We start from the raw sequence: 11,886 nt of genomic DNA, 5'->3' as shown, positions 1-11,886 counted from the left end.
ACCCTCTGTCTGTCTACCAGAGAATACACTGTACCCTCTGTCTGTCTACCAGAGAATACACTGTACCCTCTGTCTGTCTACCAGAGAATACACCGTTCCCTCTGTCTGTCTGTCTACCAGAGAATACACTGTACCCTCTGTCTGTCTACCAGAGAATACACTGTTCCGTCCGTCCGTCCGTCTGTCCGTCTGTCCGTCTGTCCGTCTGTCTGTCTACCAGGGACTATACTGTTATATCTCTACCACTATCTTTCTATCAATCTGTCTGTTTCTCCCTCTGCCATTGTCTCCCGCTCTCTACACACTCGTACCCGGGGCAGCGATGGGGACTCCGTTGATGCTGGTGAGTTCCTCGGCGGGGCGCTCCTCGATGACAATGTGCCGGCCGCTCTCCAGACTCAGGTCACATGACGTGCTGGGCGCCGCCACGTAGAACGGGATCCCATGGTGCTTTGCGGCGATGGCCAGCTGGTACGTGCCGATTTTGTTGGCCGTGTCGCCGTTAGCAACCACCCTGTCCGCCCCTACGACAACAGCTGAGACAGGGAGAGAGAGAGAGGGAGAGATAAAAAAATAACATTATAGTGATAAGAGATGGATAGAACATCAAACCAGACCATTTATTGGAGGAAGAAGAGAGAGGAAAGACAGGAAGAGAAGGAAACAAAAAGGCAGTCAGGCAGTCAGGCAGTCAGTCAGTCAGACAGGCAGTCAGTCAGACAGGCAGTCAGTCAGACAGTTAGACAGGCAGACAGTCAGGCAGACAGTCAGTCAGTCAGACAGTCAGTCAGTCAGTCAGACAGTCAGTCAGTCAGTCAGTCAGACAGGCAGACAGGCAGGCAGGCAGGCAGTCAGACAGGCAGTCAGTCAGACAGGCAGTCAGTCAGACAGGCAGTCAGACAGACAGGCAGGTAGACAGTCAGGCAGGCAGTCAGTCAGACTGTGTATACCTGTGATGCTCTTCTCTCTCATGGTGAGTGCAGCCATGCTGTCTGTGATGAGAGTAGCAGGGAACCCTTCAGCCACGGCCTCATAGGCTGTCAGTCTGGCCCCTTGGTTATAGGGTCTGGTCTCTGTACAATACATCCGCTTCAGTCTGCCGAGAGCATGGAGGGAACGCACCACACCTGGAGACACACACACTGGTTACAGTCTGGTACTAGAGCACAGAGACACACTGGTTACAGTCTGGTACTAGAGCACAGAGACACACTGGTTATAGTCTAGTACTAGAGCACAGAGACACACTGGTTATAGTCTAGTACTAGAGCACAGAGACACACTGGTTACAGTCTGGTACTAGAGCACAGAGACACACTGGTTACAGTCTGGTACTAGAGCACAGAGACACACTGGTTATAGTCTAGTACTAGAGCACAGAGACACACTGGTTACAGTCTGGTACTAGAGCACAGAGACACACTGGTTATAGTCTGGGACTAGAGCACAGAGACACACTGGTTACAGTCTGGTACTAGAGCACAGAGACACACTGGTTACAGTCTGGTACTAGAGCACAGAGACACACTGGTTATAGTCTAGTACTAGAGCACAGAGACACACTGGTTACAGTCTGGTACTAGAGCACAGAGACACACTGGTTATAGTCTAGTACTAGAGCACAGAGACACACTGGTTACAGTCTGGTACTAGAGCACAGAGACACACTGGTTATAGTCTGGTACTAGAGCACAGAGACACACTGGTTATAGTCTAGTACTAGAGCACAGACACACACTGGTTATAGTCTGGTACTAGAGCACAGAGACACACTGGTTACAGTCTGGTACTAGAGCACAGAGACACACTGGTTATAGTCTAGTACTAGAGCACAGAGACACACTGGTTATAGTCTAGTACTAGAGCACAGAGACACACTGGTTACAGTCTGGTACTAGAGCACAGAGACACACTGGTTATAGTCTAGTACTAGAGCACAGAGACACACTGGTTATAGTCTAGTACTAGAGCACAGAGACACACTGGTTATAGTCTGGTACTAGAGCACAGAGACACACTGGTTATAGTCTGGTACTAGAGCACAGAGACACACTGGTTATAGTCTAGTACTAGAGCACAGAGACACACTGGTTATAGTCTGGTACTAGAGCACAGAGACACACTGGTTATAGTCTGGTACTAGAGCACAGACACACTGGTTATAGTCTAGTACTAGAGCACAGAGACACACTGGTTATAGTCTGGGACTAGAGCACAGAGACACACTGGTTACAGTCTAGTACTAGAGCACAGAGACACACTGGTTATAGTCTGGGACTAGAGCACAGAGACACACTGGTTATAGTCTGGGACTAGAGCACAGAGACACACTGGTTATAGTCTAGTACTAGAGCACAGAGACACACTGGTTATAGTCTGGGACTAGAGCACAGAGACACACTGGTTATAGTCTGGTACTAGAGCACAGAGACACACTGGTTATAGTCTGGGACTAGAGCACAGAGACACACTGGTTATAGTCTGGGACTAGAGCACAGAGACACACTGGTTATAGTCTAGTACTAGAGCACAGAGACACACTGGTTATAGTCTGGGACTAGAGCACAGAGACACACTGGTTATAGTCTGGTACTAGAGCACAGAGACACACTGGTTATAGTCTGGTACTAGAGCACAGAGACACACTGGTTTTAGTCTAGTACTCGAGCACAGAGACACACTGGTTATAGTCTAGTACTAGAGCACAGAGACACACTGGTTATAGTCTAGTACTAGAGCACAGAGACACACTGGTTATAGTCTGGGACTAGAGCACAGAGACACACTGGTTATAGTCTAGTACTAGAGCACAGAGACACACTGGTTATAGTCTGGTACTAGAGCACAGAGACACACTGGTTATAGTCTGGTACTAGAGCACAGAGACACACTGGTTATAGTCTGGTACTAGAGCACAGAGACACACTGGTTATAGTCTAGTACTAGAGCACAGAGACACACTGGTTATAGTCTAGTACTAGAGCACAGAGACACACTGGTTATAGTCTAGTACTAGAGCACAGACACACTGGTTATAGTCTGGTACTAGAGCACAGAGACACACTGGTTATAGTCTGGTACTAGAGCACGGAGACTCTCTGTCTTACCCAGTGCAGTGCCGTATCCTGCCGTGGCCAGTGACCCTGTGTTGCAGTGAGTTAAGATGGTGACAGAGTCTCGGGGAACACCAGACAGGATATGTTGAGCTCCGTAGTTACCGATCTTCTTGTTGTCATTGACATCCCGCTCCAGCATCTCCTCGATCCAGCCAATCACACTGCAAGATGGGCGGGGATTAGAGGAGAGGGAGTTTGTCTGTCATAAAGCAGTTTCCACTATCATCTTCCCTTTTCAACTTCTGATCTACTCTTTAGTTTAGTCCACTTTCATGTTCTCCCACTGTCTGGTCTCCCCCTCTCTCTCTGGGTCTCCCCCTCTCTCTCTGGGTCTCCCCCTCTCTCTCTGGGTGTCCCTCTGGGTGTCCCTCTGGGTGTCCCCCTCTCTCTGGGTCTCCCCCTCTCTCTGGGTCTCCCCCTCTCTCTGGGTCTCTCTCTCTCTGGGTCTCTCTCTCTCTGGGTCTCTCTCTCTGGGTCTCCCCCTCTCTCTCTCTGGATCTCTCTCTCTGGGTCTCCCCCTCTCTCTCTGGGTCTCCCCCTCTCTCTCTGGGTCTCTCTCTCTCTGGGTCTCTCTCCCTCTCTCTGGGTCTCTCTCCCTCTCTCTGGGTCTCTCTCCCTCTCTCTGGGTCTCTCTCCCTCTCTCTGGGTCTCTCTCCCTCTCTCTCTCTGGGTCTCTCTCCCTCTCTCTCTCTGGGTCTCTCTCCCTCTCTCTGGGTCTCTCTCCCTCTCTCTCTCTGGGTCTCTCTCCCTCTCTCTCTCTGGGTCTCTCTCCCTCTCTCTCTCTGGGTCTCTCTCCCTCTCTCTCTCTGGGTCTCTCTCCCTCTCTCTCTCTGGGTCTCTCTCCCTCTCTCTCTCTGGGTCTCTCTCCCTCTCTCTCTCTGGGTCTCTCTCCCTCTCTCTCTCTGGGTCTCTCTCCCTCTCTCTCTCTGGGTCTCTCTCCCTCTCTCTCTCTGGGTCTCTCTCCCTCTCTCTCTCTGGGTCTCTCTCCCTCTCTCTCTCTGGGTCTCTCTCCCTCTCTCTCTCTGGGTCTCTCTCCCTCTCTCTCTCTGGGTCTCTCTCCCTCTCTCTCTCTGGGTCTCCCTCTCTCTCTCTGGGTCTCCCTCTCTCTCTCTGGGTCTCCCTCTCTCTCTCTGGGTCTCCCTCTCTCTCTCTGGGTCTCCCTCTCTCTCTCTGGGTCTCCCTCTCTCTCTCTGGGTCTCCCCCTCTCTCTGGGTCTCCCCCTCTCTCTCTCTCTCTCTCTGGGTCTCTCTCCCTCTCTCTCTCTGGGTCTCCCTCTCTCTCTCTGGGTATCCCTCTCTCTCTCTGGGTCTCCCTCTCTCTCTCTGGGTCTCCCTCTCTCTCTCTGGGTCTCCCTCTCTCTCTCTGGGTCTCCCTCTCTCTCTCTGGGTCTCCCTCTCTCTCTGGGTCTCCCCCTCTCTCTCTCTCTCTCTCTGGGTCTCCCCCTCTCTCTCTGGGTCTCCCTCTCTCTCTCTGGGTCTCCCTCTCTCTCTCTGGGTCTCCCTCTCTCTCTCTGGGTCTCCCTCTCTCTCTCTGGGTCTCCCGCTCTCTCTCTGGGTCTCCCGCTCTCTCTCTGGGTCTCCCGCTCTCTCTCTGGGTCTCCCGCTCTCTCTCTGGGTCTCCCGCTCTCTCTCTGGGTCTCCCGCTCTCTCTCTGGGTCTCCCGCTCTCTCTCTGGGTCTCCCGCTCTCTCTCTGGGTCTCCCGCTCTCTCTCTGGGTCTCCCGCTCTCTCTCTGGGTCTCCCGCTCTCTCTGGGTCCCTCGCTCTCTCTGGGTCCCTCGCTCTCTCTGGGTCCCTCGCTCTCTCTGGGTCCCTCGCTCTCTCTGGGTCCCTCGCTCTCTCTGGGTCCCTCGCTCTCTCTGGGTCCCTCGCTCTCTCTGGGTCCCTCGCTCTCTCTGGGTCCCTCGCTCTCTCTGGGTCCCCCGCTCTCTCTGGGTCCCCCCCTCTCTCTGGGTCCCCCCCTCTCGCTCTCTCTGGGTCCCCCCCTCTCGCTCTCTCTGGGTCCCCCCCTCTCGCTCTCTCTGGGTCCCCCCCTCTCGCTCTCTCTGGGTCCCCCCCTCTCGCTCTCTCTGGGTCCCCCCCTCTCGCTCTCTCTGGGTCCCCCCCTCTCGCTCTCTCTGGGTCCCCCCCTCTCGCTCTCTCTGGGTCCCCCCCTCTCGCTCTCTCTGGGTCCCCCCCTCTCGCTCTCTCTGGGTCCCCCCCTCTCGCTCTCTCTGGGTCCCCCCCTCTCGCTCTCTCTGGGTCCCCCCCTCTCGCTCTCTCTGGGTCCCCCCCTCTCGCTCTCTCTGGGTCCCCCCCTCTCGCTCTCTCTGGGTCCCCCCCTCTCGCTCTCTCTGGGTCCCCCCCTCTCGCTCTCTCTGGGTCCCCCCCTCTCGCTCTCTCTGGGTCCCCCCCTCTCGCTCTCTCTGGGTCCCCCCCTCTCGCTCTCTCTGGGTCCCCCCCTCTCGCTCTCTCTGGGTCCCCCCCTCTCGCTCTCTCTGGGTCCCCCCCTCTCGCTCTCTCTGGGTCCCCCCCTCTCGCTCTCTCTGGGTCTCCCCCTCTCGCTCTCTCTGGGTCTCCCCCTCTCGCTCTCTCTGGGTCTCCCCCTCTCGCTCTCTCTGGGTCTCCCCCTCTCGCTCTCTCTGGGTCTCCCCCTCTCGCTCTCTCTGGGTCTCCCCCTCTCGCTCTCTCTGGGTCTCCCCCTCTCGCTCTCTCTGGGTCTCCCCCTCTCGCTCTCTCTGGGTCTCCCCCTCTCGCTCTCTCTGGGTCTCCCCCTCTCGCTCTCTCTGGGTCTCCCCCTCTCGCTCTCTCTGGGTCTCCCCCTCTCGCTCTCTCTCTGGGTCTCCCTCTCTCGCTCTCTCTCTGGGTCTCCCCCTCTCTCTCTCTGGGTCTCCCCCTCTCTCTCTCTGGGTCTCCCCCTCTCTCTCTCTGGGTCTCCCCCTCTCTCTCTCTGGGTCTCCCCCTCTCTCTCTCTGGGTCTCCCTCTCTCTCTCTCTGGGTCTCCCTCTCTCTCTCTCTGGGTCTCTCTCTCTCTGGGTCTCTCTCTCTCTGGGTCTCTCTCTCTCTGGGTCTCTCTCTCTCTGGGTCTCCCTCTCTCTGGGTCTCCCTCTCTCTGGGTCTCCCTCTCTCTGGGTCTCCCTCTCTCTGGGTCTCCCTCTCTCTGGGTCTCCCTCTCTCTGGGTCTCCCTCTCTCTGGGTCTCCCTCTCTCTGGGTCTCCCTCTCTCTGGGTCTCCCTCTCTCTGGGTCTCCCTCTCTCTGGGTCTCCCTCTCTCTGGGTCTCCCTCTCTCTGGGTCTCCCTCTCTCTCTCTCTGGGTCTCTCTCTCTCTCTCTCTGGGTCTCTCTCTCTCTCTCTCTGGGTCTCTCTCTCTCTCTCTCTGGGTCTCTCTCTCTCTCTCTCTGGGTCTCTCTCTCTCTCTCTCTGGGTCTCCCTCTCGCTGGGTCGCCCTCCCTCTCTCTCTTTGGTATCTCTCCCTCTCCGCCTATACCCATCTCTCCCTCTCTGCCTACATCCATCCCGCTCCCTCTCTCCCTACGTCCATCCCTCTCTCACTCCCTACATCCATCCCTCTCTCACTCCCTACATCCATCCCTCCCATCCCTTTCTCTCCCTACATCCATCCCTCCCTTTCTCTCCATACATCTATCCCTCCCTACATCTCTCTCTCTCTCTCTACATTCATCCCTTTCTCTCTCTCTCTCTCCCTACATCCATCCCTCCCTCTCTCCATCTCTCCAAATTCATCCCTCTCTCCCTCCCTCCATCTCTCCAAATTCATCCCTCTCTCCCTCCCTCCATCTCTCCAAATTCATCCCTCTCTCCCTCCCTCCATCTCTCCAAATTCATCCCTCTCTCCCTCCCTCCATCTCTCCAAATTCATCCCTCTCTCCCTCCCTCCATCTCTCCAAATTCATCCCTCTCTCCCTCCCTCCATCTCTCCAAATTTATCCCTCTCTCCCTCCCTCCATCTCTCCAAATGTATCCCTCTCTCCCTCCCTCCATCTCTCCAAATGTATCCCTCTCTCCCTCCCTCCATCTCTCCAAATTTATCCCTCTCTCCCTCCCTCCATCTCTCCAAATTCATCCCTCTCTCCCTCCCTCCATACCTCTCTGTGAGTTGTTCTGGGTTTTTCTCCATGCTCTCGTTCTCGGCAAACTCCATCAGTTCTCGGGCGGCCCGGCCCATATTGACGGCCGTGGGTCTTGCAGAAGTCAGGTGACACAGAGACTCCCGGATGAAGGTCACGGGGTCGTTGCCCCCGGCACCTGCGCGCAGCTCCACTGCCAGGCTCAGACAGCCTACGATGGCGATGGCAGGAGCCCCCCGCACCTGGAGGGGGAGAAGGAATGGAGGGGGAACCAGACATCATATTGGAATTGAGCCTTTGAACATTTCTTGTAAACCAGAGGGGCAGGACCTGTGTGTCTATCAAACTCTCTCATTGGTCTTCATCATACACCTGTCTCCTCCCACCTCTCCTCGCCACAGTCCTCTAGAACTCTCCTGTCCAGAAGACCGTGTCTTGCAGTTAGCTGGATGACTGAAACTATGCAGTACGAGGCAATACCAGGCAGGACCGCCTGCAGGCAATACCAGGCAGGACCGCCTGCAGGCAATACCAGGCAGGACCGCCTGCAGGCAATACCAGGCAGGACCGCCTGCAGGCAATACCAGGCAGGACCGCCTGCAGGCAATACCAGGCAGGACCGCCTGCAGGCAATACCAGGCAGGACCGCCTGCAGGCAATACCAGGCAGGACCGCCTGCAGGCAATACCAGGCAGGACCGCCTGCAGGCAATACCAGGCAGGACCGCCTGCAGGCAATACCAGGCAGGACCGCCTGCAGGCAATACCAGGCAGGACCGCCTGCAGGCAATACCAGGCAGGACCGCCTGCAGGCAATACCAGGCAGGACCGCCTGCAGGCAATACCAGGCAGGACCGCCTGCAGGCAATACCAGGCAGGACCGCCTGCAGGCAATACCAGGCAGGACCGCCTGCAGGCAATACCAGGCAGGACCGCCTGCAGGCAATACCAGGCAGGACCGCCTGCAGGCAATACCAGGCAGGACCGCCTGCAGGCAATACCAGGCAGGACCGCCTGCAGGCAATACCAGGCAGGACCGTCTGCAGGCAATACCAGGCAGGACCGTCTGCAGGCAATACCAGACAGGACCGTCTGCAGGCAATACCAGACAGGACCGTCTGCAGGCAATACCAGACAGGACCGTCTGCAGGCAATACCAGACAGGACCGTCTGCAGGCAATACCAGACAGGACCGTCTGCAGGCAATACCAGACAGGACCGTCTGCAGGCAATACCAGACAGGACCGTCTGCAGGCAATACCAGACAGGACCGTCTGCAGGCAATACCAGACAGGACCGTCTGCAGGCAATACCAGACAGGACCGTCTGCAGGCAATACCAGACAGGACCGTCTGCAGGCAATACCAGACAGGACCGTCTGCAGGCAATACCAGACAGGACAGCGTGCAGGCAAAACCAGACAGGACAGCGTGCAGGCAATACCAGACAGGACCGCGTGCAGGCAATACCAGACAGGACAGTATGCAGGCAAAACCAGACAGGACAGTGTGCAGGCAAAACCAGACAGGACAGTATGCAGGCAAAACCAGACAGGACAGTATGCAGGCAAAACCAGACAGGACAGTATGCAGGCAAAACCAGACAGGACAGTATGCAGGCAATACCAGACAGGACCGTCTGCAGGCAATACCAGACAGGACCGTCTGCAGGCAATACCAGACAGGACCGTCTGCAGGCAATACCAGACAGGACCGTCTGCAGGCAATACCAGACAGGACCGTATGCAGGCAATACCAGACAGGACCGTATGCAGGCAATACCAGACAGGACCGTATGCAGGCAATACCAGACAGGACCATATGCAGGCAATACCAGACAGGACCATATGCAGGCAATACCAGACAAGACAGTGTGCAGGCAAAACCAGACAGGACAGTATGCAGGCAAAACCAGACAGGACAGTATGCAGGCAATACCAGACAGGACCGCATGCAGGCAATACCAGACAGGACCGCATGCAGGCAATACCAGACAGGACAGTATGCAGGCAATACCAGACAGGACAGTATGCAGGCAAAACCAGACAGGAAGGTCTGCAGGCAATACCAGACAGGACCGCATGCAGGCAATACCAGACAGGACAGTATGCAGGCAATACCAGACAGGACAGTATGCAGGCAATACCAGACAGGACAGTATGCAGGCAATACCAGACAGGACAGTATGCAGGCAATACCAGACAGGACAGTATGCAGGCAATACCAGACAGGACATTATGCAGGCAATACCAGACAGGACATTATGCAGGCAATACCAGACAGGACAGTATGCAGGCAATACCAGACAGGACAGTATGCAGGCAATACCAGACAGGACCGTATGCAGGCAATCCCTGACATGACTGTACACACACACCCAACCCTCTAACCACTAGGCTACCTGCCGACACAAAGCAGGGCGATAGTCAGAACACACAGACAGCAGGACAGTGAGTGGTGGTGTATGACGTCACCAGTGTGTGAGATCAGTGTCAGCTTGGTATCATCCCCCCCAGGGACACTACTATTACTATCACCATGACGACATCATACTGTTTAAGAGGCATTCCATCACACAGGTCTGAAATTGGGCTGATGCTCAGATGGAGAGTAGCTGTGTGTGTGTGTGTGTGTGTGTGTGTGTGTGTGTGTGTGTGTGTGTGTGTGTGTGTGTGTGTGTGTGAGAGAGAGACAAAGAGGGAGATGAAGAGAGGGTGTCTGTATCAATGGAAGGAGGTTTATTATGAAGAAGAAAAAGAAAAGAGAAGCAGTCTATTTGACGATCAACAAAACATCTCTCCTCGTCAGAACCGCTCTGATAAAAGCCGTCGCCAAACACTAATAAAACGAGTCAACAAGCGGCAGAGCACCGACTGCAGGCGCGAACAAAACCCCGGGAATCGGTCATTAATAATGCATAGACAATCTTTACCGTGAGAGCAAGAGAAAGGGGTGGGCGTTTTCATGGTTGGGTGCGGATACCTGGCACGGTGGTTTTGTCGGTAAACGGTAAATAAATAATTGGATCCCTTGTCGCTTAGGATCACGTTAAATAAACCAACCGGGCCGATGGCTGGTAAAAACGAACGAGTGACACACTGTGTATGTGATCCAACCCCGACCGTCCACACCGAGGCTGCTATTCCATGCAATACGGCCCTGCGGACGGTAGTAATCGGTGGAAATAGCGGGGACGATCAAAACACACAGGCCCTGGACTTCAACAAAGAGCCTATCACAGGCCACAAGACCTTCGCCCATGCACAACACCGTCCAGATCTGCTCCGTGACAGAACCGAGGGCTGGGTCCACAACACCGTCCAGATCTGCTCTGTGACAGAACCGAGGGCAGAGTGCACAGCTCACACAAAATATCCACCCTGTTTGACACAAAGACACCCGCAGTCAACATAGCTACACACACTGTGGTAGAAACACTGCTAGGAAAAACACACACACACACACACACACACACACACACACACACACACACACACACACACACGACGAGGTGACACGTAGTGAAGGTGGAATAGGAAACGGAAGAGGGAGAAGACAGAGTGAGTGATATTTCTTGCCTTCATGGACTTGATCGCTTCATAGCCGTCCTGCACTGTGCGGACCTCGTCGAACACAGTCTCCTGCGGTAGGAGCAGCTGGTTAAGAATCTGCAGAGACCCGGCCCGGTAACGGATCGCCTCGAGCGTCATGACCCGCGAACGAGATGGATCGGATGGCACAACACACACACACACTCCGCCCAGTTGCCGTTTCGAATCGTCGTGGGTTGGTAGAGGATAAAAGTGCTGGAAAATGAATATTAACTGTCTGGGGGGAAAAAATAGAAGGGTAGCTCAGAAAACCTCTGTCTGACACACATACGGAACCACGTGCTTACCCCGGCAGGAAACCGACCCTGCCTTTCTGAGCTCTGTCCACGCCCACCTCTCGCGCGCTCTTTTCGACGGTGACAGGCCTTCTCTCTTCTCTCCCTCTTCTCCCCCTCTTCTCTCTGCCCTCTGTGTTGTTTGTAGTAATGTAGCGTTCAGATCACTTGTATTAGCGGAACTGGAGGAGTTGAGCCGGTGCTCTTTCTTTCCCTTCAACAATGGAGCAGGCTGCAGCCTCCTCGGGGTTTAAGGGAGAACGAAGGAACAAATACTGAAGCCATTGTCTATAGTCCTCTCTCTGCAGCTATAGAGCTACACAGATTATACTGTACAGACTAGACTAGCGCTATAGTGAGTCTGAGTTATATACAACGTTATAAACCTCTCTGTATAGATTGTACTGTAGTAATCTCTGCAGCTAGACTACTATAATCCTCTGTATAGATAGTCCTCTGTGTAGACTACTATAATCCTCTTTGTATAGACTTTCCCATAGTCCTCTCTATATAGACTGTACTATAGTCCTCTCTGCAGCTATAGACTGTACTATAGTCCTCTCTGTATAGACTGTACTATAATCCTCTCTGCAGCTATAGACTGTACTATAGTCCTCTCTGTATAGACTGTACTATAATCCTCTCTGCAGCTATAGACTGTACTATAGTCCTCTCTGTATAGACTGTACTATAGTCCTCTCTGCAGCTATAGACTGTACTATAGTCCTCCCTGTATAGACTGTACTATAATCCTCTCTGCAGCTATAGACTGTACTATAGTCCTCTCTGTATAGACTGTACTATAATCCTCTCTGCAGCTAT

The 11,886-nt window shown here is 54.4% G+C and overlaps 1 protein-coding gene across 1 annotated transcript; it reads right to left on the bottom strand.

Annotated features, from left to right (window-relative positions):
• Positions 1-31: 31 nt before the first annotated feature.
• LOC129847607 (methylthioribose-1-phosphate isomerase-like) lies at positions 32-11,086 on the bottom strand. The gene is made up of 5 exons (XM_055915358.1): positions 10,757-11,086; positions 7,199-7,422; positions 3,108-3,277; positions 951-1,127; positions 32-536 (listed from the first exon to the last, which is right to left on the bottom strand). Exons 1-5 carry the CDS (start codon positions 10,886-10,888, stop codon positions 298-300), a joined length of 942 nt encoding a protein of 313 aa, XP_055771333.1. The 5' UTR covers positions 10,889-11,086; the 3' UTR covers positions 32-297.
• Between the last annotated feature and the right edge of the window lie 800 nt (positions 11,087-11,886).

The sequence above is a fragment of the Salvelinus fontinalis genome, unplaced genomic scaffold (assembly GCF_029448725.1).
Source record: "Salvelinus fontinalis isolate EN_2023a unplaced genomic scaffold, ASM2944872v1 scaffold_0893, whole genome shotgun sequence".
In the NCBI taxonomy this organism is placed as follows: Eukaryota; Metazoa; Chordata; class Actinopteri; order Salmoniformes; family Salmonidae; genus Salvelinus; species Salvelinus fontinalis.
Note: the sequence above shows the minus strand (reverse complement) of the source record. Positions and strands in the feature narration are given on the sequence as shown.